Consider the following 27595-nt stretch of genomic DNA (forward strand, 5'->3'; position numbering starts at 1 on the left):
TCAACTTTAAAGGCACCTTCCTGTCCTGCCTCTTTCTGCAGAACACAGCTTCTGAATTTCCTTTGGGAGAAGCCAGATCCTGGTAGCATTTGGGACAAGTGAGTTGAAGGTGTATCTGGATGGTAAGATGTGGATTGAGGGAGAGGGACTGAACATTGCTGTCTATTATACTTCTAAATGGTGCAGCAAGCCAAAGAGCTGAGAAGTTCAGGAGCAGTTCATGCAATACATTTTCCCCAGGCACAGTCCCATCTTCTCCAGATAAACATCCAGGTGAATACCCATGTGGCTGTCTACACCTGCAGTCTGCAAGTTCACATATCTGTGCAAGCACATATGCTAGGAACGTTAAATCTGTTCCCCAGGAAGGAAAAAGGTTATAGCACAATGTATTTAGTATTCCATCATATACAAAGGGTTAAGATAAGACATGGCATGTAGGCTTTACTGGAGCTGCTGTGAATTACAACTTCATCAGGGGATGTAGTTCAGTAAGTGTTGGAGGCTTTCGGTTATTGCATTTCAAACCTTTTTGCACCAACTGTATTAGCATTATGGCAAAGGAATCACTCAGCAGAAAATTACTCTTACGGTGTAATTTTTTTTAAAGGTACTTTGAAATAAGCCACACTAAGTTCAGCATGTGCTTGAAATTGCAATCTGTGCATCATGACTCATAGGATAAGAGTTCAGTGTGCCTTTAGTGAATTTAGGATTGTACCCTGCATGTTCATTCCTCATGTGACTTCTCAACCTGGTAACAGAAAGTCCCAAAATATGGGAGGTGGGCAGGTTCTCTTTAAAACTAAACCATAACACAACATGCATGACCTCAGTAACATGGCAATCCCAATCATTATTAAGTGGCATAAAGTGGCAGGTGAAATAGTAAAAATCTAAGAAGTTCATTTAAAAGACAGAAGGTATCAAAACAAAGCAGGGATAGACACAAGGGAATAAAGACAAGACACTGATCTTTTGTTAAAAAGAAAAAAAAGGTTTGCAAAAGCTGGCAAGAAGGTTACAAAGCTCACTGAAAAGAAATACTCAAACAGAGCATGAGTAAACCAGATACGTTCCCCAGATGTGTAAACAGGGCAGTGCCTGGGCACCTGCTTCAGGCGCTCTGCAAAGAGGGAGTGAGTAACGGCCCCTCAGGTTCCTCCCTGGTTATGGAAGAGACGCTGGCGGCCTCTCCTTCCCCTTGAAGGGGAGCTTCCACAGGAGAAGGAACAGGAGGCGTGAAGCCACCAGGGAGATCGCAAAAGTGATGTCACGTAACACCATGTCACATGATGTTGTGACATTACTGCACTGAGGCAGTGCATTATGCCTCTGACATTCCCTATTTCAATTAACTTGAGCTGTTTCAGGCAGCCAAGGCAGCTAAGGAAATGGATGCACACCTTGCTAAACCAGTGCCACTGGCTTCTATACAGGATCCCAGCATACAAAATAGTTTTCCCTCATGTGCGCATGTTACATGTGTTTAAAAGTACACCCTTTCAAGCAAGAGTTGTAGTAACTAGAGGTAACTAGATATCAACTGAACAAGTCATTTCAGAGAACCAAACCGTTCCACTTTGATTGCCATACGAAATCAAATTAAGCACACTGCCCCAGTCCAACTAAAGTTAGTTATACTATGACTAAACCACACTGAAAGCAGTAAACAGGTAACAAATAAGTTGTCCCGTTGCTTCCAAGGGGACTTACAGCACAATCCTATGCACGTCTACCCAAAAGAAAGTCTCATTGTTTTCAAAGGAACATACTCCCAGGTAAATGTGTTCATGACTGGAGCCTAAGTCATGACTAACTTTGGCTGAATCCAGGCTTGCATCTCCAATTTTCCACTGCCTCCAGTACTAGTTAAGTACTAACCCTTCTCATTTTCTAGAACACATTTCTAAAAATTCTTTTCCATACTGAAGAAAGCGTTCAGCCTGGTAAACTGTGACTCATTTGAGGAAAATATACATAAGTGCCAAAATACAAGGCTACAGAAATCATTTATTTTCCCTCTGTGGTTCATTATGCTATTATTTATATCACTACTAGAAAGATATGTTCAGAGCTAGAATCAAGAGGCAGAGCAAAGGTGTAGATTTCAGCTTTTTAAAAAACCAAAAACCAAAAGGCTGTCGTTCAGCCTTTTGCTATCAGCGAAAACTTATCACTAGTCCAAAACGTGATAATACATTATGGAGTTTTGCCAGCATAACTTTTAGTTCAATGGTTCCCAAACTGTGGGTTAGGGCCCACTGGTGGGTTGCCAAAGGATGATGGAAAAAATCAGATAACTAACTGCCTCAAACCCTGAGGCTATTCAAAAATTAGATATGTAGCTGCTAATTACCCTGCAAATAGCTCAGCTCCTGCAGTTTGCAAGCATGTGCAAATACAGGGAAATAAATGTTTGAGGGTATTTTTTTTCTTGTTATTACAACTTATAAACAAACAAATATTTTTTCCTAAATCTTTTTTAAAAGGGTAAACCGAGGTTAAAAAGTGGGTCCCAGTGCTAAAAAGTTTGGGAACCACAGTTTTAGTTAATGGGGATAAAAAGAGATTGAATGAAGATAGGCAGTTATACAACTCATACACGTGCAACTGTTGTGTCACAGTTACTTGTACCAAGCTTTTTGGATGACTAAAAAACTAGAACTCACACATATAATCTGTCTACTGCTCTCAGAACTGTCACAATTTCATAATCAGCAAACAGAAGCTACTGCAAGGAAGAAGATAGCTGTACAAAGCCAATACTTATTGCAGGAAGTCCAATCTTGTTGTTTTAAAAAAAACATAAATTTCCTTCTTGGCAAGGAAGCTAACTGGTATAATGGCTAGACTGATTTGATTACAAAAGAAAAAGGCTACAAAAAGTAGACAAAAAGTCTCTTTTATTAAGGAAAATGCTCACTGTAATTGATTGCGGATGTAACTACGGTGAAGAGATCTAGAACAGGCCTCAGGTTTGTACAAGCCCTTCTTACTCCTCTCCCTTCTTTGTTTCCTTTCACTCCAGTTGCGTGTTGCACTTACACCACTGCTAGCCATAGTTAATATTAACCAGTCCATCCCCCCCTTACCCAGTGTTTGCAAGTTTGCCTCAAATCCTGAATACAATGGTTATGGTAGGAACTCGTTTGAACATTAATGATTAGTACAGGAGCAGACACAACACTGGTTAAAGCCAACAAAGAAAGGGAATCTGTATCACAGAAGTGGTATCCAAACAAGTACCTGTCCTGCTCTTGAAAATGCAATCATGATTAAAAGATCAACAGCATTATGCCTGAACCAGACCTATGAAATATGAACAAATCAAGTAATGGCTAGACAGCAAAACATCTGTGTGGATAATAATTGACCTAACATTACAATTCAAGTTTGCAAAAGTCAAGCCAAACAAAGGCTCTTCTGGGAAGAATAAACACTTAGCAACAAATTTTGGAAAGCACTACAAGGAACAGGCTTGCTGCTCTGTTATTAACATAATGCCTTCTTGTAAAACAGAATTAAGGTCTATGGTATTTTGGAGAAGGGTGGAGAAATATCCTGAGGTGCCCAATTCTGGAACAATACCAAAACTTAACCCCATGGATTTTACAAGCCAATGCAATATGTCTGCAGGAGGTCAAGTCTGCAAGATTTTGGCTTTTTGTCCCCTTTGGGCCTGGTTGTGAGACATAAACAAATGAGAAGCACAACTGTGTAATGTAAATGTACGACAATGTTGGGGGAGGGGAGAAGCAGTCTTTCTCTTAAGAAAGATAAATGCATCCATCCAAATAGACTTCATTTTTAAAGCCCCACACAGTCTGGGAAATGACTCCCTGAAGAATCACCTACTCACAAATGAACCTGTTCATGCACTAAGACAGGGGTGCCCAAACCTCGGCCCTGGGGCCACATGCGGCCCTCGAGGACTCTCAGTGCGGCCCTCAGGGAGCCCCCAGTCTCCAATGAGCCTCTGGCGCTCTGGAGATTTGTTGGAGCCCTCACTGGCCCGATGCAACTGCTCTCAGCGTGAGGACGACTGTTTGACCTCTTGCGTGAGCTGTGGGATGAGGGCTTCCTCCATTGCTTGCTGTTTCAGGTCTGTGATGCAATAGTGGCAGCAAAGGAAAAGCCAGCCTTGCGTTGTGCAAGACCTTTATAGGCCTTGAGCTATTTCAAGACCTTCATTCATTCATATAAGTTCATCTTTAATATATGCATTTATGTAAAGTTATGTAAATTTATTCAAATTTTAAATTTAAATTAATTCTTTTTTCCCCCAGCCCCCAACACAGTGTCAGAGAGATGATGCGGCCCTCCTGCCAAAAACTTTGGACATTCCTGCACTAAGGTAATCTTCGTAAGCTCTCCTTTAAGTACCCCCACCATGGGAAATAACAAACTGGAAGAGGACATTTTTGGTTGTTGGAATGCTCTTGAAAAGGAGGCTCTGCTGGTGCCCATACTATAGTCTTTTCGGCTCCAGGCAATGATCTTTTTTATTTTTCCCAGGCCCTTAAACCATTTTAGCCTCTGAAGTAATCGTTTAATGCTACTTTATCTTCTGCTTTATTTTTGCACTTCTTAATATCTTATTAATTGTGTGGGGTTTTTTCTTATTTTAAAGTTGGAAGTCACGCTTGAAATATTTACACTGAAAGACAGAACATGGATTCGTAAAGCAAAAAAATATGATTTAAAAAATCATAAAATATTGTAAAAGAGTTACAAAATTGGAGAATGGGGGAAGCAGGAAAGTAGTAGATTATGAACACATGTGATGAATACTCTGTTTTGTGTCTATTTCTCATTTTTGAACATTTCTAATCCCCAGAAGTTTGTGCTGGTTCAGCAGACTAAAACCTGCTGGGACACGTTCCTGCAGTGGTGTAGCTAGTGGGGGCACCCCGGAGTGTCACACAAGGGGGTCCAAATTGAGGCCAGTGAAGATGGGAGCTGCCACCCCCTTCCAGCAGCTTCTTGGCTGACTTTCTGCTTCTGCAGAGCTGCAGCAGACCTCCAAGCACAGCACTATGCTCAGAAACCTGCAGTAACTTGGCAAAAGCAAAATGTTCCAAGCTGCCACATCTAAGTGGGCAAAGTGCCTTCTTCATATTTCCACTTTGGCATGAGGAAGGGGTACATAGAAGGGATGAATGAGCACTAAGAACATAAGAGCATAAGAACAGCACCACTGGATCAGTCCCACTAAGCACCAGGCACTATTCCCCTCAGCCAGCCTGTGGTCTCTGGTTCCTTATCTGACAACTTGTGCACTTATCTTTAGATTATGCCTTATTAGCAAAATTATCTGCTCAATTCATGAATGTTCCGGAGCACAAGAAACTGAAGAAGATGGGTTGATGAAGCCAGTGTTAAATTCTAGGAAAAAAATGTTGGGTTTCAATTTAGCCTGGAAATATTGCCCTCTGATCTGAAACTCCCAGTCTCTTGTATGTGAGGACTTTGTGGTTAGTGACATGAAAAACAAATTCTGTACTTGTTCAAAAGCTATTTCATTTGTATTTTTATATTTTCCAAAGTTGAACCCTCGTACTGAAACACCGAGCCCAGGCATTATGTTGGGGCTAAGCCAACACAAGTCCTGAGTGTTGCACAGGAGAATGCTGCACTGACGTCACACCAATCATATTACAAATAGCACATTGGTGTTACATAGTACCAGAATGCAGTGCAGACAGAGCCATGGCTAATGTGGTGCATGGGATGATTCATGGGAGCTAAAACACAGGGATGTGCCACTTTGCCCAAGACTTGAATTGAATCTTGAGTCAGAGACCCTGTGACTCGGCATATCTACGAGTCATAGCACATGCCCATCACAACTTGCCCTGAGTCACTTACCGAATCATTTTGACTCAAGTTTAAGTTATTTTCAGAAACAAGTTGAATCGTGGAAGCGGCAAAAAAAAAGTAAGTAAACACACACACAGACACAAGAGCCGCGAGCACACACAAAAGCGAGACTTGACTCGAGTCTATTTGGGTCATGACTCTTTTCCAAGTCACTGCCACAAATCAGCTACAAGTCATTGGCGTGCATGACTCCAGTTTTCCACAAGTCACTTTTCCACTTCGTGACTTGAGTCTGGAGTCTCAGACTCAAGTTCCCATCCCTGCTAAAACACATCAGAGCTTGACCAGTGTGAATCTAACACCCTACTCACTGGCCAATGTAACCATAACTTTAGATACAGCTATTTACAGCTATTTAGATACAGCTATTTAGTCATGCAAACATGATCATCATTGTATTGGTCAAAAAAGGACATTTGTGAATAGCTGGACATAATTTATTATCTTTACAAAGCTGTTTCTTTTTCTCTGTTGTATATTATTTCAATATTTTGGTGAAATGTTGGATTTATAATTTAGTGGATTTGTTCAAGTAAGCCCCAACAAAAACCTGAAACCACTGTTTTTAGTGGTCACTGGTATTTGTTTTCTTTGAACACTACTCCAAGACTTCTATTGAAATTCTTGGACTCTTTTCCAGTGTAATCTTCGATGTGGAAATAAGTGTATTTTTGGTATTACTGCTCTTCATGCTAGTACTGTGTCAGCATCCAAAGGGAACCACCATAATAATTTCAACCATCTGTTATACCGATGAACATGGCCAAAAATGTAGCTAAGCAACCAAGTAAGAAATTTGGACATGTTATAAAGTGCAACATGGAGCTCTCTGTGTAATTGGCAATATTCCTAAGTTTTTCACAGTTTCTAGCAAGTAGTTATCTAAGATTTTCCATACAGAGCTGATATAGAAACCAAATGTATTATCACCACCAAAACTTACGATTCTTACCAGAAATAGAATTGGAAATGTTTTGAATTAAGTTACAAAAATTGTAGACAGCAAACTTCCTGGGCAAGAATAATGCATTATAAGTGGCATTAACAATAATATAGACCAGTCTGAATTACATGCACTTAAATTTATTGCGGTCTGGAAACATCCTGGATTCTCTGCAGAAATTAAAACCAAATTCTTTCAATGAATTATTACTAAAGCTGAAAAGAGCTGAATGGTTTGGAGGAAAATTTGAACTTCTCAAAAGTTTCTGGTGTTCCATTGCAGCTTTTTAATTTGCCCCTACTTTTGTTTATTTCATCTTCAGATCCTCCTTCTAAACACCTTCAGGCACTCTGAATGGTTCCAATATCAATGAGAGTAACTATTCATCTATATTTTGTGCCAAAACAAACAGATACAAGGCAGGACTTTTGAGATCATACAGTAATACCTTGAGATCATACAGTAATATTTGCTTTATCATAAGGATGGAACCATATGACAGCAGTTTTCCTTTCCCTTCCTGTCAGTACCTGACAGGGTTAGGCTTTATTCTGTAGCCTTTGGTTACACAAAATTGAGCAGCAGTTTCCCAGCACCACCTTCTGAGATCTACCTTCCAGGAATGACTAAAACCACCACATAGCAGCAAGGTGGCCCAGAAGAAGGATGTGCTTGCAAGGTTATGAGGGTACTCATTTCTCAGGTTATTCAATATTTACATGAAACCACAGGGCAAGGTTGTCTAGGCAGGACATGGTGCCATCGACAAGCTGATAACACCAAGTTCTCTGTCTCTGCCCTTTCCATCAGATCTCAAGGAGACTGTGAAAGTACTGAGTCAGTATCCAAAAATCAACGATTCTCTGGACATGGGCAAACAAAACGAACCTTTATCCAGACAAAAAAGAGGTGCTGTTGGTCAGTGAACAACTGATCTAGGGGTTAAGGGTACAACTTGTTTTGGATGGAGGCTGCACTCCCACTTAATAAGCAAGTCTGTAGCTGGATTGAACACTTCTGGATGCCCAGGTGGCAGTAGTAGCCAGAATAACTTTTTTCCAGCTTAGGTTGGTAAACTGGTTGTGTCTTTTCCTGCAAAGGCTGGATCTGTCCACTAATACATGATAAATTGGATAATTGTAAAATGTGACCTATGCAAGGCTGCCTTTAAGGGTAACACAGGCCAGCACGCATTTTGCTTCCTTAAACGTTACACCAATTCCTGGGTATAATTGGGGTACTGATTCCAAAAATGGCATCCGTTTTGCCCTATCACGTCTAGTTTTGGAGATATAGTATAGCCTCTTTAGTGAATGGTTCAAGCAACTTCCTCATGAGGATGCCTACACCACGGCTTCCTCATGAGGAAGGTGCTTGAACCATTCACTAATGAGGCTATACTATATCTCCAAAACTAGACGTGATAGGGCAAAACAGATGCCATTTTTGGAATCAGCACCCCAAATTCATATCAAACTACCATAAAGTTTGGGAAAAACTTTTCTGACCCTCAGTTTTGTAAGGGTCAGAAAGATGCAATACAAGTGATGCAACAGAAAGATGCAATACAAGTGATGTAAATAAAATTTGCTTTGAACTTGCTCCAGTTCGTTTGCTTCTCATTTTCAGGCCAAGGAATCCAAGAGCGCTCTCTCGCTCTTTCTCTCTCTCTCTCTCTCTCTCTCTCTCTCTCTCTCAGTTCTCATACCATCTGCTTCAGAATATGTGAAGTGAAAACAGTTCAGAGCCTCACCCATCCTTCAACTAAGCTATTCATAAAGTTTAAATGAAATTCTAGGATTTCTCTCTCTTGCTCTTTTTTTCTGAACAGACCCTACACAATGTAACATTCAAGGACTGTTTTTGTTTTTTTTAAGTCACCAGAAGCAATTTCATTTTTTGGAATGTGTTATATCTGTATGCTTTCCTTTTCTAAACTCTGGACCCTGTTAATCTATGTGGTGCAGCAGTAAGACTGGAGCTTGCTACAAAAAACATGGTAAAGTATAAATTTAAGGGAAAAGGTACAATTGACCTATTAATTATTTATGTGGTGCATATTTCAATGCAATGCAAGCTACTTTTGTGCATTATCCTGATTCCAACTTCTTGAAGAATGCCACCAGCCATAATTGATTAATTACTCCCACGGGAATATCTGACATCCTTAATAATGTTCTGATATTGTTTTAAAAACATGAATTTTGCATTAAGATTATGACTAAGTTTTTAGTACTCACAGGCTTACCATCTGGACCAGGTTCACCAGGATAGCCATGATTCCCAGGTTGCCCAGGATCTCCCTAGGAAGCATACACATGAGATAAGAATAGGAGAAGACACAAAAGTATAATTGTTTTCATAGCACTTCAGGAAGATATACTTTCAAGGAAGCATTAAGTACTTTTGCTTTGGAGGTGGGAGGTCCAGAGGCATTTTATGAAAGCAACGGATCTAGGGGTGAATCAAGAAGCTCCCCCCTACTTCAGTTCCCCATTTGCACTGTGAGTGGGGGGCATTTTGGCAATTTTCATAAGGGCAAAACCTATCCCCAGAAGGGGCACATATCTCAGAAGGGCTAACAGCTGTCATTGTTTAGTTTCAGAACAATGCTGAATTTTGTAGGGTGCTGAGATATTGCTATCGCAACATATCTCCCTACAGTTTTCACCATCAATGAGTCTGTAGATATATGTGAGATGGAGAATGAGTATATGAAATATGCTAAAAATGACTGCTTGAGATTTAGCCTCTTATGATTTAAACAGAACAATTCAATGCTACGCATGTCTACTCAGAAGTCCCACTGTGTTCAATGACACTAACTCCTAGGTAAGTCAATTTAGGATTGCAGCCTAAAGCATCTGGCCATGAATTAAAATAAAATCTCTACTCACTTTTGGACCTGGAGGGCCTTGTTTTCCTGGAGGACATATACAAGGAGATGGTGTAGATCCTACATCACTAGGTCCATTCAGACACTGCCAAAATACAATACAAAATGCACTGCAAAATATAATTTTTTTGAAACATACACTCATTAAGCAACTTACAGCCCAATCCAATTAAAAGGGATTCACCAGTGGAATGCATATGGAACATGCCTGGATTCTGGTGCATGACTCATGATGTCATGCTTGCTGATGCTGCTGGCAAGCCCAAAAAGGCTCACCGCTGATGATGAAGACACTGCCCTCTAGTGCCAGGTAAGGGAGAAGCAGGGGGTGGGGTGAGCAGGGGAAAGAATGGGGGAATTTCTAAGCAGGAGGGAGCAGGAAGAGAGGCTGAACTATAGAGTGAGGGGTAGGATCAGTAGCACCAGCAAAACAGCAACAAAAGAATTGAGGAAACCAATGAAGGTGCAGAGGCTTTCCCCAAGATAAGACCTCTGAGACTGCCCCCCATAGAATGCAGTGTGTGCCTCCTTTGCGTGTGTTCATTGGCACAGTTGGGATTTAGTTAGGATTTGTACTTCTTTCTTCTTAAATTAATTTTTACTTTCAATTTTTTTTAAATGACAAAGAAAAAAATAAAAGTACAAAAATGTATTAGTTATCATAAAAGTCTGTAAATATGAATGCATAAAACACTCTATTCAATCAAATACTGTATCTCATGTGTATGTAAGTAAATTATGTGGACTAATGTTATCCACAACAATCATATTCCAATGATTAATAAACAGAATCCAGTTCATTAAAAAATGTATCTGTGTCCATATCCTCTTTCATTTGCCCATAATAGGTAGATCCAAGTAGCCCCATGGGGTGGCTGGCAAATGACACAGGGTTAGGGGAAAATGTCCCCTTAGTCCGAGTTGCACGGCAGCCACCTCCTAACCTGTGCTGGATATGGTGCAGGTCAGCTGGCCTGCCTATTCCAGGTTAGAATTGGTCTGCCTGTCTAATAGAGCAGGCGCTTGTGATAAACATGTTCTTAAGCTTTCCAACAAGAAGAAATACAAATCCTGGAAGAAGTCAATGAACAAGAGACTGGTTAGCTCTATGTCATTTGTGAGTACCAAATTCTTAACATATTCAAGCATGTTCTTAAGTTTATATAAACAACATAACCAGTTAAAATTTTATCTTCTCCAGCCCTTCCAGCCACAATGGTTTGATAAGAGAGCATGTCCACAAGAGATGCATCACATCAGCTTTAATACTAAAAATACTGCTGAACAATAATACTAAGAAAAGTCAGCAATAGCTAGCACCGTTTTTATAAACTTAAGCTAACATTACTGGAGTTAGATGCCAATGAAATTTCAACCTTAAGAGGTTTTACTTAAGTGACAAATCAATTTTTTATGTTACCCCACAACCTTAATCATTTTTCTCTTTCAATTGGTCCACCAAGGTCTCTCTCCCTTTTATAGATATAACTGCATTGTTTCTGTTTCAAAAACTTATCAGCTGGCACTACTGGCTCTCTTTAGCAATGGTTCCTAACTTTTAGGAACTCATGGATCACTGAGGTAAAAATTAGAATTATTGTGGCCCATTCTACTCCCCTGCACACAAAAAATTATTTTTGTAATCATTAGAGAATATTCATTAGAGATTTATTGGTTGCTGCTTTGTTGCCAGCTGTAGATGCAAGTAGTCTGCTCTCTCTCTCTCTCTCTCTCTCTCACTCTCTCTCTCACTCTCTCTCTCTCTGGTGGTCCATGGGGAAGCATCTCCTAAACAAGTGTCCCTCTATGGGCTACCAGAGATGGCAGAGAATGGACTGTCCACAGCCACAACTGACACTTCACTGACAGCTACAGGCAGTCTGTCCTCTATCCTCTCTGGTAGTCTGTGGGGGAGTGCTTGCTCAGCAAGATACCTGAAGAGATCAAAGGAAATCTTTTCTCTAAGATCTGATGAACCACTTTTCAGGGACTCATGGACTACATGTGGTCACTGGACCACAGCTTGGGAACCAGTGCTTCTTAAGCAATGACTGGTTTCAGACATAATATGAAACCATGATTTATTTATTTTTTTAACAGGTATTTCTATACCGCCTTTCTTGGTCCTCAAGACCAAGCTAAGCAAGACCACTTGCTTAGCTAAACCTGGTTTCACATTTTTTTCTGAAACCAGGCTGCCCACAAACTGTGGTTTGTTTAGGACCAAAAACCAGGATCTGAAACTATGCTTTGGAGCTGGTTTGAAAACCACAGTTTATGCTAATACGAATTTCATATTAAGTCTAAATTTACAGACCAATGCCAAACCAAAATTAGGGTCAGTGTTGCACTTCAAGAGTCGTCTGCTGCTGTACCATGGAGACAGGGCTCATTTTAAGCAGATTGGAAACAAAAGCAGACCAGACTTAAACCATGATTTGACTATCGTAGTTCCGAAAGCTCAAAGCATGTTATGGTGTTCTTAGCTAAGAATAATACAAACCATAGTATAATGCTATGTCTGAACCCAGCAATATATGTTTATTCAGAACCATTTAACTGACTTCATTCAACTCTTCTAAATCTATGCCCCCTCCCAAGCCACCCCACCCAATGTGGGCCTCCTCAGTTCTGCACCTGCAGACACAGATCCTAGGAGACCCATTACCACCAGCAGAGCTCAGCACGGGGAAAGGAAACCAATGTTCCCTTACACCAAGGAGGCTCCAGCTGCTGGTTAGGCCCTGCAGGATACAGCTGCGACCATTTCAGCGCTGCTATACCTCATGGCAGTGCTAGCCCACAGGACTGGGTTATTAGTCAAGTCAGAACAGTTAAGAGAACAATGGAATGATGCCAAATGTAACAAAAGAAGAAGTAAATATAACCTTTAGTTATAGGATGATAAGAATGATTTTGCTCACCTCTCCATTCTGAAAAGGAAATAAACACAGTTTAAGAATTTAGAAAGACTTAAAATTATGTTTAAAATAAATGAATTGTACATGCATGCATATTCTCTCTCTCTCTCTCTCTCTCTTCCTCCACCCCTCTCTCCACTCACACACAGGAATATTTAATCAGGCAAAGACAAAAGTTGCTACAGATGTTTCACTGGAACTATTTATATAATTAGAGTTCTGTAGCATCTTTCCACAGCAAGAAGCAATAGACACTTATTCAGGAGAAAAATCCATTCTAGTGAAACTTGCCAGCAAGCTGTCTGAGCAACAGCAGATTACATTTCTAAAATTCCTGAACAGATTGTTTACACTTGCACAATTAAAGCAGAATATGTGTGTATGGTTTCTAAAGAAGATTTTCAGAGATGCCCGTTCAAATTTCTATTTAAAACGCATCCAACAATCCTTAAAGAACATTTACATCATACTCACAAAGCCAGGTATCTCACAAGCTGTTTCTCGGTTGTTTTGCTCTGGGTCACAGTATATCCTTAGCTTTTGCAGGTCAAACTGTAATGGAAAGATTGTAAACTCATTACATAAACTTTTTTGAGGATATTAATTAAAATAGCCTTCAAAGAAAGAAGAGTGCATCATGAAGCATTTCCCCTGTATTTAACATACATATGTAGAAGATTTCAAAAGGCTGTTCAAAGTGCTTCAACACTGGGGTTTCTGAGCCCCCCTCCTCATCCCTGGTGATTGCAATTCCCAGTGATTCCTAAAAGAGCTACACCCAAAACATGGAAGAGAACCTTTAAGAGCAGATTCTGATTCAGCAAGACTTATAGCAAAAAACAGAACAAAATCACTTGTATACACCCAAAGGGCAAGTTATCCAGAGAGTTGGAGTGCAGTGCCATCAATGAGAAGATGTCTGTCTGTCTGTCTCTCTCCCTCCCCCTCTCCCTTTCCCCCCTCCCCCCCAGTGAATTCCTTGGAAACCCTAAAACAAAGTCCGGGGGACTGTGGTAGACTGTCTAACAGCCTCAGACCTAATCCAAAGAAGATTAAACTGCTTTTGGTCAACAGGAAAGATGATTCAGAAATGAGCATCCAGTCTGTTCAATGGGGTAACACTTCCTCTGAAGAATCAATTGTTCTCCGATGACAAATTAGTCACTGAAGGAATACTATGTCAAACCACTTCTCCATGTAGCCCAGCATCCCGGTTGGCATTGTATTCCCAGGTATCATGCAGAGGTCCTTTCCATCCCTGCTGCCCAAGATCCTTTTAATTAGATCTGCAAGAAATTGAACCTGGAACCTTCCCCATGCAGTAGCAGACTACATGTTCCTTATTACAGAGATCTTTATACAAGTATGTTACCTTCATCAGAATCTGGTGCTCTATTGATCTCAGTGTGAGGAATGCACTTAGAAGCTTTTGCCTCCTTTTCTTTGTAGCATACTTATCATACATCTTTAAAGTTCTCAGGTATTTTACAATATGCCACCAGTTACATTAATGTCATTTTACAGCATTGGGATAGTTTAAAACACAGAATAAAATTCACAACCAAAATGAACTCTGTAATCCAGCGATTTACAACCAGTGTGCCAAAGCACATTGGTGTGCCACATATGGTCTGCAGGTGTGCCATGGGAGTTTGGGGAGGTCATTTATTAGTAGGGCCATTGGGGGATGTGAGCCTCCCACCGACAGCATAAGTACATAAGAAGAGCCCTGCTGGATCAGGCCAGAGGCCCATCTAGTCCAGTTTCCTATATCTCACAGTGGCCCTCCAGATGTCTCCAGGAGCACACATGACAATAAGATACCTGCATCCTGTTGCCACTGCCTTGCATCTGGCATTCTGGTGTGCCTTGCCAATTTCCAAAAAAACTGATGGTATGCCTTGATAATGTGATGAGAGATTTTTTTTTTAAATTGTTGAAAATCACTGCTGCAATCACCTGGAACATCCTTCATACTAATGCCCATTGTGCAAATATTAAACAACTGCTTGTAAAATACACATTAGACTTATCTTTTTGTGGCAGAACACAAATACAGGCAGAGAGTACTGTGGTTTCCTCAAAGGAAACACAGGAACATACGTGCATTGTGTTCGTTTATTTTGGCAGTCTAGAACAAACAACTAACATTGCGTGTTCTCTACAGAGCACCAAGACAGCAGAACATAAAGGAGGATAAGAACATCAAAAGGTCATACACTGTGTTCCCTGAGATCCCACCACAGTCAATGAAGAAGTAGAGCAGCTGCTTATAACTTTTATACTCCCCTTGCACAAATAATTCCCATCAGGCATGTTCTTCACAAGAAAATTATCCCAGGTTTCTAAAGAAATGTTGACATCTTAGCCTAATTTAGCCAGTTACATGCATTTTTCATGTTTAAGTACAGGGTTCTCCAATTCTGACATTGGGATTCTGTTCAAGTAAAGAGCAAAGGCTCTCTAAGCTGCCCAATCTTCCTTGGCAATGCTTGCTCAGCACAGGAGTGGAAATGGACTAGTTGCATGCGGGGAGAAGAACCTTGAAAGTGACTGACCGGAATCAGAGAAGACTGTATACGAGAAGCACTTCCATGCACATATGGGGAATTACCCATTTTTCCTTTCCATTCACACCTCATGATATACTTCTTCAAACCCCGCCCCTTAAACTTCATGGATAGCTTTTAGGGAGCTCTACTAGAATGGGGGAGCTGAAAATTGTTCCTGAACCAGTTGAATCCTGGTTCATCTGTAGTACTGCCAAAATAGAAAAACGATCACAAAGGAAACAGTGAAATATCTCATGAACAGATGGGCACTCCTCTTTCACTTGTTGCAATCTTATAGATTAGCTATGACAGTGGTTCTCAAATTCACTGTGAGCTCGAGAGCTGCTGTCAGTGCGTGCAGGGGAGCGGGGAAGTTAGTGGGGGTGGGGGAAAGGGGGGTATGCTAAAGGGGTCCCAGGGGCTGGCATGTACTTACCAGTCCCTGCAGCAGCCTCCTGGGGGTGTGGGGAGCTTTGTGCAACCCTCCGCAGGGTTCCCCAATCTTCAGAAAATGAAAGTGGAGTGATCGCGCCCCACCTCCAGTTTGTTATCTGTCTGAAGTATATATCAGGGGTGAGCAAACTTTTAGCTTTAGGGATCCTGGATCTTTAACAATTGTGTAGGAAAGAATTTCAGCAGGTGCAGCTTGTCATCTTGTCATCTGTCTCTCTTCTATACAATTGCTAAAGGTCCAGGATCCCTAAAGCTGAAAGTTTGCCCACCCCTGATACATATGGTAGTATTGGCACATTGAGGAAGATCTATATATGTCGAGGAGATAGTGGTCTGCACAGTTTCTCCCCAATGATCAGTCTATCCCTCCATTTTCAGGTTAATCTTTGTGAGGCACACTTCATTAGTTTGCACCTATCTTGCCAGGAGGCATTCTGAGCACTATGCCTAGATCACAAGACTGGATGAAGTTGTATCTCCCAGGACTGCATCAGTTACCTTTTCCCAATGGAATGATATAAAAGGGGGTTTGAGATGCCTTCAGGTGTCACATGTGGACAGATGCAGATGAACCACATGAAAATCAGCTCACAGGAGGGATATGTCTAGTAAAATGAGTCACCACTTTTATGTGGAGGAAAGTAAGAACCCTGCATTTTGTTTTATCTGTTGGAGTGAAATTGTTGCTTGTGCAAAGCAACACATCCTGGCTTCTGTCTGTCTACTACTGGTCTGCTCTTTGTGTCCATATGCAAAAAGAACCTTTGCCCTTCTGGCAATACAATGGTATGCTTCAGACAAAAGAAAAATCAGGATACAACACACGTGATCCTTTACAAACATACCCAAAGCTCTATCAAATTAAGGCTGCAAACCTAAGCATACTTACTGAGAAGTATATTCCAGAGAAAGGTTAGACGTTGCTTAGATCAGGGTAAAGCAGACATATCAATTTCCCATAAAGTAGTATTTACACACCTGTACAGTCTCCTCTTTCCCAGAATATTTTCCTATTTGTGTTAGACCACTAATATAGATCCCTAAAACAGGATGCAATGGCTTCATTTCTGTTTCTTGATCATCTATATATAATGTTACATCCGCATCAGTTACTAAGAGACGTATTTGATGCCAGTTTTCATCAAACAATGTCTAGAAAAAGATCAGAAAATATAGTAATCATTACAACACGCATACACATTTATGTAAGTCATAATTCTTTGATGATTTACATGTGATCAAAATAATTTGATCACGATTGCATTATCTATTACACCAACTAAACAAAATGACTGATACTGGTGTCAGACTGTTATCTGAAAAAATCCAAAACTCTATTTTTGTTTTTACTATAACTGTGCCAAATTTCATCTCACCAGTTGTGTTTGTCTGGAAAACAGAATTTAGATATATCATTAACCTTCATTTCTATTATGAAGCAATATGATATAGTCAGATCAATCTGGCATACTGGTGGCAATTCATGCATGCACATGCACACACATCTCTTTGCACAAATCATAAGAGCCCTGTACTGGAAAATTGGGGGCCTACTGCTACCGGTGCACAGTTCTGGCTATAGTTTTAGCTACACCATACCACAATGGGCCGGTGTGGATACTTCCCAAGTGACATAGCCAAATATGTGACAGCACATGTTCCAATCCTGTTGGATCATCATCACATGTCAGGACAGAACATCTGAACTTCCTCTTATTACACAACTTAAATTCACATTTATAATGGTATTTAAATTGTGCAGTGAGAAACTACCACCACACAATTATGGAATGGTGGGACAGCCCACAGAGGGAAGGGGCACATGCACACACACTTTCCCACATGATTCAGCAGGCCACTCGGGCTGCTCCAACCAAACTGGCCTAATAAAATCACATCACCCAACATCAGCACAGCTATCCAACTTCAAGGCTGGCTTCTGAGTTTTGCCTCTATTTTTTTTTTTTAAAGGCATGCCAACCATGCCCCTCAGTCTTGACAAAAGGCATGAAAACATTGTCCTCATGTTCAAACACCCAAGTACAAAATGTAAAGGGAGAACCATCCCTTGAGCTCAGTTACACCCAATATATGGGGCAAGTGGAGGCAAGGGAAAGCATATGTGATTGTTTCAGTTGCACATATTATATTTAATTACAGTACAGAATGGGGAGTAAGGCACTGTGCCAAATTTTTCACGAGAATAGCTATAGGTATTTCAACTCATAAGTGAATTATTCTTTACCTTTACACGGGGTGCAGTAAAAGTAACAACCTGGGTATCATTTACCATGCTTGTGGTAGTAAATGACAATGTTCTATCTTCCCCATTTATAGTGACGGCTATTTGCAGCCTCCCGTCCAGGCTTAAAATCCTCCACAAATCCCATGTTTTTTTTACTTTAAACCTCTGCGTGGAGACAAACACATATGATGGAGGAAGACCTTCTGGAAAGACATTTCTGAAAAAAAAAAAAATTAAAAAAAAAATGAACATACATTCTTTGATGGAGAATTTCAATACAATTCCTCAGTACAAAAAGTTTTATTTAGAATGATATAAATAAAGCAATACCTTGTCAACTCTGATAAATCAATCTGTGAAATCACTTCATAAGCTTTTGCATTAGTAGATGGGATCTGAATTCTCTTTTTCACCTTTTTCTTCACACCTAAGCCTAGAAGTATATCAAATCCTTTTTCATCTCGAGCCGCCACAGGAATTCTTGTGGGACAAACGGATTCTAGACGGCAAGAAAAATACACAAGCCATCTGCTTTATAGGTGCGACACAAAAGGTTAATGTGTAACTTGAAAGACAAGGGGCACAATTTTATTTTTCCACAGTAGACAGGAATGAACATTAAGTTTTCAGAATTGTGTGTGAAACTATACAGGTGACTTTCCATACCTGCAGAAGATGGGTTCCTGCTGCTACCCCGGATACCGGAAACCATAGATAGTAGTGAACTCTACAAGAATCAGGTCACAATTCCTCCCTCATCATGCAAATGACTTATCTCTGTCTGACTGCAGTCCTTCTGTTACCGTGTCTCTGTTAGTTCTTCCTGAAATGCTAACAGCAAGCAGGAAGAGCTCACAGGACTCGGGCTGGAGGGCTGCAAACAACAGGACAGCAATAGAAGAAGTGCAATCAGACAAAGGTAAGTCATTTGCATGATGGGAAAATTTGTGAACCGCGGCTCAGTGAAACCGTGGATACAAGGGGGCATCTGTACTGCCTTGTTTGCCGCAAAATTGTAATGACTGAAATTCATTATTTGACTTATATCAGTGCAAATCTATTATACTGCATGTACTGCTAAGAGTGTGAAGTGGAAATTCCCCAGTACGAATTTAATCTGTGAATTGACCACATAGCCTTAAGCCACAAGCCTACGCATGTCTATTCAGAATCAAGTTCCATTGAATGCAATGGCATTAGTGCCAGGCAAGTGTGTGTAAGACTGAAGCCCTAGACCAAGTAGATTCAGAGTTCAATGATATTCTTCTCCCCCTCCATTGATGCAGCAGCACCAAAATGGCGACTGCTGCATCCTGAAGGTGGCAGTTGAAGAGATCTCCTCTGGGGAAGGGAACAATCATTCCCTTACCCAGGGGCAATCCTCCATGGCACAGGCATGTCTATTCAGACCTGGTACATAAGAACATAAGAACAGCTCCATAGGCCATAGGCCTATGGCCATATGGCCCATCTAGTCCAGCTTCCTGTATCGCACAGCGGTCCACCAAATGCCCCAGGGAGCACACCTGACAACAAGAGACCTCATCCTGGTGCCCTCCCTTGCATCTGGCATTCTGACATAACCCATTTCTAAAATCAGGAGGTTGCGCATACACATCATGGCTTGTACCCCGTAATGGATTTTTCCTCCAGAAACTTGTCCAATCCCCTTTTAAAGGCGTCCAAGCCAGACGCCATCACCACATCCTGTGGCAAGGAGTTCCACAGACTGACCACACGCTGAGTAAAGAAATATTTTCTTTTGTCTGTTCTAACTCTCCCAACACTCAATTTTAGTGGATGCCCCCTGGTTCTGGTGTTATGTGAGAGTGTAAAGAGCATCTCCCTATCCACTCTGTCCATCCCCTGCATAATTTTGTATGTCTCAATCATGTCCCCCCTCAGGCGTCTCTTTTCTAGGCTGAAGAGGCCCAAACACCCCAAAGAGGCCTTTCCTCATAAGGAAGGTGCCCCAGCCCCGTAATCATCTTAGTCGCTCTCTTTTGCACCTTTTCCATTTCCACTATGTCTTTTTTGAGATGCAGCGACCAGAACTGGACACAATACTCCAGGTGTGGCCTTACCATCGATTTGTACAACGGCATTATATTAGCTGTTTTGTTCTCAATACCTTTTCTAATGATCCCAAGCATAGAATTGGCCTTCTTCACTGCCACCGCACATTGGGTCAACACTTTCATCGACCTGTCCACCACCACCCCAAGATCTCTCTCCTGATCTGTCACAGACAGCTCAGAACCCATCAGCCTATATCTAAAGTTTTGATTTTTTGCCCCAATGTGCATGACTTTACACTTACTTACATTGAAGCGCATCTGCCATTTTGCTACCCATTCTGCCAGTCTGGAGAGATCCTTCTGGAGCTCCTCACAATCACTTCTGGTCTTCACCATTCGGAAAAGTTTGGTGTCGTCTGCAAACTTTGCCACCTCACTGCTCAACCCTGTCTCCAGGTCATTTATGAAGAGGCTGAAAAGCACTGGTCCCAGGACAGATCCTTGGGGCACATCCTTGGTAGGACAGATCCTACCCAGGACAGATCCTTGGTAGCTGGTACGGGTCTGCATGGACCTGTGCCATGGAACCGGGTCCTCAAAGGGGGTTAGGATTTGGCAACCGCTGAACACAAGATATTCACTGCCCATTATCCACACCTTAGTAAAATCTGGAGCTAGGCCTAAAGCCATGTGCTCTATCAAACAGGTACTGAATGAACATGCATTAAAACAATTGTAGCTTGACTTCTTTGTATTCATTGAGCCTTCTAAGGACTTGAAGCCACTTCTATTTTAAGAGTATGATGAACATGTGAAAAAATTCAAGTTGGCTTTGAACCTTCAACGCACAAATACTGGGCACTTAACCTAGAAAAGAGTTTTTAAAAATAGATGTGCCAACATTTCTTTTCACTGAAACAGAATATATAGTAAAACCTCTATTAGTTAGATTTCTCGGGGGGTGGAGATTTGTACCAAGAGGGAGAAGCATACTGATTAAAGATATAAAGATCACAGTCTGAGAAACTTCATGGCAAGTTCCATGAGCCCACCAAAATTTTTATTTCCATTACCGCAGCAGTCCCCAGCACTGCTTTTAATAAGAGTTTCAAAAATAACCCTGCCATTTGGCATGATAAATTGCTGTTAAAAGAGACAGAAGTCTTGCAGCACAAGCCCTTAGGTGTGTGGAATACCATGATGAGGAGGTGATGAGGCTTTACTAATGTATGTTCTGCTACACTGAGAAAAAAATTCATACATTGCACAAAAGCAATGAACGATACAAAGATCAATCAATCCGCCTATCGTTTCTTCCAGATACAATGAAACAATTAAAGACTTCTTTTCATTACCAACTCCATAATGGTAATTACTGCTAATGCTGACTGAGAGCCACCACTGGTACCATAACTGGAGGCAGTCATAACTAGAAGTACACTGTATTTCAAGGTCTGCAAACATGAAGTTTTGGCATGTCTAGAGAGACTGTTAAAACTTCTTTGACACATTTTCCAGTGTTCCAGTGTCCACATTCCCGTGTTCCAGTGTCCACATTTTCCAGTGTTCCAGCAACATAAGGTCCCTTTTGGCTGTCGCCACACACACACCATTCAGCAATGCTGGATGGCCACCACAAGCAGCATGCAGCGTGTGCCAGGGCCATGTGCCAGCAGTATGAAAAGTAGCCCCAGTGCTGGCAAGTCAGCACAAGGACAGACAGGAGATGGGTAGAACAGGGTGAGGGGAAGGTAATGGTGGCAGGTGCACCACCAATATCCTAACTCCCTTCCCAGCATCATTCCGCCTTCCCTAGTCCACTTGGATTTCTGCCAACTAAATAACTGGTGCAGGTTTGAGTAGACCCATTCAGGTAACAGAGGCTTACCCCCAAGCAAGGGAGCAAATGATCAGGTTATGTGATTTGACAGGATTGGGCTGTTTTTGTTATAAGTAAGCAGTAGCTATCTAACTTGTTATCTATTAATTAGTGAATTGTTGTGATGTGCACTTAGTGCAATATCTTCTTCCATAAATCACCATTTATATTTATAAAGAAATTTTTAAAATTTTGGAAGCTGGACTACGGCAGAGCCACAGCCAGGTAAATTGGAACTGTCAGGAAAACAAATTTGCAAACCTACATGAAGTCCTGTTTGATTCTGCTCAGGCTGAAGTACTCAGCAATTCTGAAGACAAACACTGAATAGAATCTGACAAAGTGGTTTCAATACTCATTCAAGAGATGAGTTCCCCTCAAGCCTCTCTACTCACTCCACTGAGGCATATACATCAGCTGACTGCTAAGGCTGCTGCAAAGACTAAGGGAGGGTCAGTCAGTCTGTGCCTAACAGTTACCCTTAACAGTGTAGACTCCGAAATTGTCAGAGACTGTGACTGCGGAGTCTGATTTAGAAGCAAGTTTAATTTCCTCACATCTCATGCAAATTCATTTTTTCTGATGCCAGACTTGGGCTTTCTTATGCAGGATACAATGTGTCTTTGTTCAATTCTACTAAGTAATAAAACTAAATTATACGTGTAACACATACTGCTTTTCAATTTACCAAAATCAAACAGTGTTTAATGCAAATCAATGCTATTTAAGCTGGTTGGACTTTCAGATGTGTAGGTCCAACTTGCACACCAAGTAGGGATACTATACATATGGTAGAGCTGAAGGCATGCTCTTACCTCTTCTGTCACACACAATGCATTCAGGAAACGTATGCCTCTATCTGTAGGCCAAATGCTACTGAAATGGGCAAGATTCAACACTACAACATCACAGATACACCTTAAAAATTATGTTGGAAAGAAGCATTAACATTTACCTTCACAGAGTTTCTGCTTTATTACTTCTCTGATTCTTGATATTGCAATATAATCTTCAACATAAAACACATACGTTGTTGACGGCTTGTTGGCAATTGCTCTCAGTTCATCTTCTTCAGTTTCTGAGCCAACTCCAATGGCAAATAGGGTGATTTTATTTTTTCTTGCTTCAGCTGCCACATCTTTGACTTCATCTTGTGACTTGCCATCAGTGAGAACCACTGCTATTTTTGTGAGGAATCTTGAGGATTTAGCAAAGAGGTGGTCAATAGCAAACTGAATTGCTCGCCCAGTTCTTGTATTTCCTCCCAAGTAGTGTATGGATTCCATTTCTCCAACTAGGTTTTCATTAGAATCATGAGTTCCAAGTGGAATTTCAAGTACAGGATAATCACTGTACTGAACCACTCCAACCTGAATAAACTTTGGTCCTATATCAAAATTACTTGTAATATTGACAAGCCATCTTTTGATTATTTCAAAGTTTTCTGGTCCAACACTGTAGGAGCCATCCAAAATAAAAACTAAATCTGTTGGTGCAGTTCGGCAACCTTAACAAAAAGAGAGAAAGAAAATCAAAAGGTGGGTCTTATTATAATCAGTTCAGAACATGCAATAAGGTATTTTCTTACAACTGCCAGGTTTTGACACCCTGTTTCCAGGTGTCAAGACCACGATACTTTTGCCATCACAATAAATTATGCTTGTGCTCATCAACCCAAACAAGGAAAGTCAGTTAAGCTTAAGCCTCAGTGAAAGCAACACAACTTAAATTTTAAGTCAGTCATGGCTAGTTGAAGACTTATTTAATTTCCACAGATAAGCTCTCTGGAGTTGGGGGGTCACAATTCTCAATCTGAACTGCGGTCAGAATTAATAATCTTAGCATTTGACTATCTTTAATCTCTCAGTGAATTTATATTCATCCAATAAATCCACATGTTCATTCAGTGATTTTCTGATGAATCTGAAAAAAAACCATTTCGCATCACTATGGGATCAGGGGATGCTTGCCATACTTCTTGAATTACTTGGTGTGGGATGCCCAGTGAAGCCAAATTTCTCATTGGTTCCAAATTTGTCTTTGAGCATTGTTGGGGGTCGAGCCCTTGCCCAACCCTTGCCTTACATGGCAGCCGGCCCGCGAAAGAACCACTGTGCCACAGAGTCGCCACCACCTTGCCGGCTGACCAGGCAAGACGCGAGGCAGCTGAGTGGAAGATACAGTCTCCCCAGGACTCACCTGACCAGAGCAGTGAGCAGGGCAGGATCACCGTTAGCCACCAGAGAGGAGAGAAGCAGGCTAGGGCCGGGGCCCCTGTAAGCCTGGGGAGGCAGGGGAGGAGCTGAAGGTGTGGCTGGGAGGAAAAAAGCAGGGAAGCCAGTGATGACAGGCAGTTCTGGAGAGGGGAGGCTGGAGCTGGAACCCCTGCCTGAGGACCAAGAATCTCAGGTCCTGTCTCCAGGGGGCAGGACAAGGGTGTTGTGAACCCCCCCCCCAGTTGGATCTGAGGTTTCCCCTGCAGAGAACCCCAGGAAGGCGGACACCCCCGCCCAGAGAACTTCAAGAGGCCATCCAGCCACCGCTCGGCACCCCACCAGGTGACCCCAAGAGACCCCCCTTTGTGGGGCAACCCTCACAAGCATGATCCAAAGGCCATTACATTTAAAGACCTAAACAAACAGGTCAAGGCAAATAATATAGGACTGCCTTCCTTCATACGAGTCTACCTATCCATTAAGATCAGGAAGGGAGGGTTTCTTGCATGTCCTGCTGCCTTCTTAAGTTCAGATGATGGTGACACACCAAGAGGGCCTGCTCAATGGCTGTCCTGCTATATTCCTCTTTTTTGGTAGTCTGCTAGAGCAGCAATTTTCAACGAGTGTGCCACAGCACACTGGTGTGCCACGAATGATGTGCCACTTTTTAAGCATGCTACGGGAATTTGGGGGAGGATTATTTATTAGTAGGGCCATTGGGGATGTTAGCCCCCACCAGCAACATGGTATGCCTTATCAATTGTCAAAAAACTAATGGTGTGCCTTGACAATTTCAGTGCCTTCTCAGTGTGCCATGAGTTGAAAAGGGTTGAAAATCACTGTACTAGAGGTTGAAGCCCTGACTTTGTTCACAAAACTCCATCTAGTTCACCTACTCATTCTTCTCTTCACTTGCATTTTTTGTACATATAGTAATCAAAAGGGCAAGTTCAAATTGCACACCAAGTCACATGGTGATTACAGACACATACCCATGGGCTTTAAAAATAACTGTACAAATCCAGTATCAATATTGCAATTTCTACCCTAATATGGATCAACATGACACCAGTTGCTTTCCTTTTTTCCATGTAAATTATATTATTATTATAAAGTATGGTTTTTATTATTATAAACAGAGCATGGTAAATTATTATTATTATAAAGCATGCTTATGCAGGCAATGCAAAGTCCCTTGCTCACAGGCAGATTCCATACCCACAAGCCAGGATATAAGTTCTTACTTTATCTTGTTGCTTTTATATTTGTTGATCTATAACTTGTTGTTCACATTTTGTGATTAAATTTCTCTGATGTGGATTATATTAATGGGATTATACTCCCGTTTCTAGAAACAAGACCTTTAAAACAGTTGTGTTAGGGCACAAGCCTTACCAGGTCTCCTCAGAAGTAAGTCCTATTTTGTTCAATGGGGCTTACTCTCAGGAAAGTGTGGTTAGGATTGCAGCCTTAGTCATCTTAGTAAAAAAGAAGAAAAAATGCCCATATACATCATTTTTCCATAGTTCATACAGTATGGTTTAAACCTTTTAAAACCAAGCAAAGTGATTTGTGGTTTTAACAGCTCACTGGAGAGAAACCACAGACTCTCATACATCACCAGTACATGGCCATTTCGAACCACATTTGGTTTTTTCTAACCACATTGTATCAAACCATGTGTAAAAAAAGTGGCCCATACTAATACATCCTTGAACATAGTCACTCCATGTGAGTATCTTCATTATTGATTCTCTACATATATCTTTATGCACTGGATAGTAACTCTATGTTTACCACAGATAAGTCAACAGACATTGGGCACAATCCTAACCAGGTCTACTCAGAAGTAAGTCCTATTTTGTTCAATGGGGCTTACTCTCAGGAAAGTGTGGTTAGGATTGCAGCCATTGTCTGTGATGCAGAGACATACACATGTTGGTTCTCAATTTTTGCTACCTACAGTAAACACTCTGCACATATGTAGGCATTTATTTAAAATATGCACAGGGGTGCACCCTTTAGCAATGTTCCAGCTAACACCGAGATTGCATATCCAATAACCACATGTGGTCATGCATTCGTCAAGGCACAAACCCCAACCCTCTGAATGTCTGCTCTGCTCCCCTCGCCTCCAGAGGGTTGTCTGAGCCTCCCAGAAGCAGTGCACATCTGCATACTGCCTCTGCAAGGCTCAGACTGAGGGAAATCACGTCTCTCTCGTGATTTCCGGGTTCCTCCATGAAACTGGAAGTCAAGCAAGAGATGCAATTTTCCTCAGTCTCAGCCTTTCAGAGACAGCAAGCGGACATGCGCTGCCTCTGGGAGGCTCAGACAACCCTCTGGAGGCGAGGGGAGCAGAGCATTCCCTTCCCTGCAGAGGGTTCACATTGCATCAACCACTGGGATGTCCTGATCCTTGTCATTAAGTGGTGCACGACTGTATAGTCTTTTAAAAGACATCTTTACAAAGCAATGAATAAAATAAGTACAGTCAACAGTCAACAAAACCTTTATTAGGCATAAACATTTGATAGGTGAAAACTCTGTACAGAAATCGTAGAGAGTATAAACCTAAATAGTACACAAATATAAATAAATAAGTACAGGTACAACCTATTTATCCACTGATTTTTTATCTGAGGATTTGTCTCAACTTGAATTGGGTGGGGGGAACTGAAAGTCACACACACCTTTGCCTCCTTTGCCATGCACTGGCGTCTCGCTATCTGGATTAAAAACACTGCAGTCTGGATTAAAAACACTGCAAAACTATTTGTTGCTACTGTTCTTGCAGCGCAATTCTATGCAGGTCTATACAGAAGTAAGCACTCCCAGGAAAGTATGTATAGGACTGCACATGGATGGTCCAATCCTAACGCAGGTTGAGTATCCCTTATCCAGACTGCTTGGGATGGGAAGGCGTCTGATTTCAGATTTGTCTGGATTTAGGAATAATTGCATAAATATAATGAGAAATGCTTCCTCTTGTTCTGTTCAGTTACCCATATGGGTGTCTTCAGACCTCTGACATTTTTCAACAATGTCTGTACAGGTACATGACATAGAGCAAAGAACAGAACCTGTACCTGCACTGTACATGAGAATGAGCACAAGACCTTCTAGTGTTCATACTACAGCAGTGTTTCTCAACCAGTGGTATGAGTTCCACCACTGATACTTGAGGTGGTGTCTGGTGGTACTTGCAGGACCCCTGGACACCAGCTGCCCAGCAGTGAGACCAGGAATGCGACACAACAAACAGAGGTAGGCTTGGTGGGCAGAATTCCAAAGCATACTTTTCCAAGCTCTGAAAACCCCTCCCATCCACCCTGAGTCTCTTACTGGTGTTTGTTGCATCGCATCTGGCCTCCCAACCTTGAAGTAACTGGTGATTATGTTATCACAAGTTACTTCCAGTAGTACTCTGAATATTTGGACCATGTTAAGTGGTACAGCAGAGGACAAACATTGAGAGACACTGTACTACAAAAAAAAATTTTTTTAAAGCTTTGGCTGGATTTTGGAATAGTCCAGATTTCAGAGGTCTAGATAAGGAGTACTCTACCTGTAGGGACTTATGCTATCA

General features: G+C 41.4%; 1 protein-coding gene across 1 annotated transcript in view; it reads right to left on the reverse strand.

Annotated features, from left to right (window-relative positions):
* The window catches only part of COL21A1 (collagen type XXI alpha 1 chain), a 94715-nt gene that overhangs the window by 63053 nt on the left and 4067 nt on the right, over window positions 1-27595 (reverse strand). The window contains exons 2-9 of the mRNA XM_066612420.1: window positions 22746-23297; window positions 18224-18392; window positions 17894-18110; window positions 16627-16800; window positions 13118-13195; window positions 12647-12655; window positions 9724-9807; window positions 9067-9129 (exon numbers count right to left, since the gene is read on the reverse strand). Coding sequence (XP_066468517.1) covers window positions 9067-9129; window positions 9724-9807; window positions 12647-12655; window positions 13118-13195; window positions 16627-16800; window positions 17894-18110; window positions 18224-18392; window positions 22746-23297 — 1346 coding nt within the window. The remainder of the gene's footprint in view (window positions 1-9066; window positions 9130-9723; window positions 9808-12646; window positions 12656-13117; window positions 13196-16626; window positions 16801-17893; window positions 18111-18223; window positions 18393-22745; window positions 23298-27595) is intronic.

This window comes from Tiliqua scincoides, chromosome 1 (assembly GCF_035046505.1).
Source record: "Tiliqua scincoides isolate rTilSci1 chromosome 1, rTilSci1.hap2, whole genome shotgun sequence".
Classification (NCBI taxonomy): domain Eukaryota; kingdom Metazoa; phylum Chordata; class Lepidosauria; order Squamata; family Scincidae; genus Tiliqua; species Tiliqua scincoides.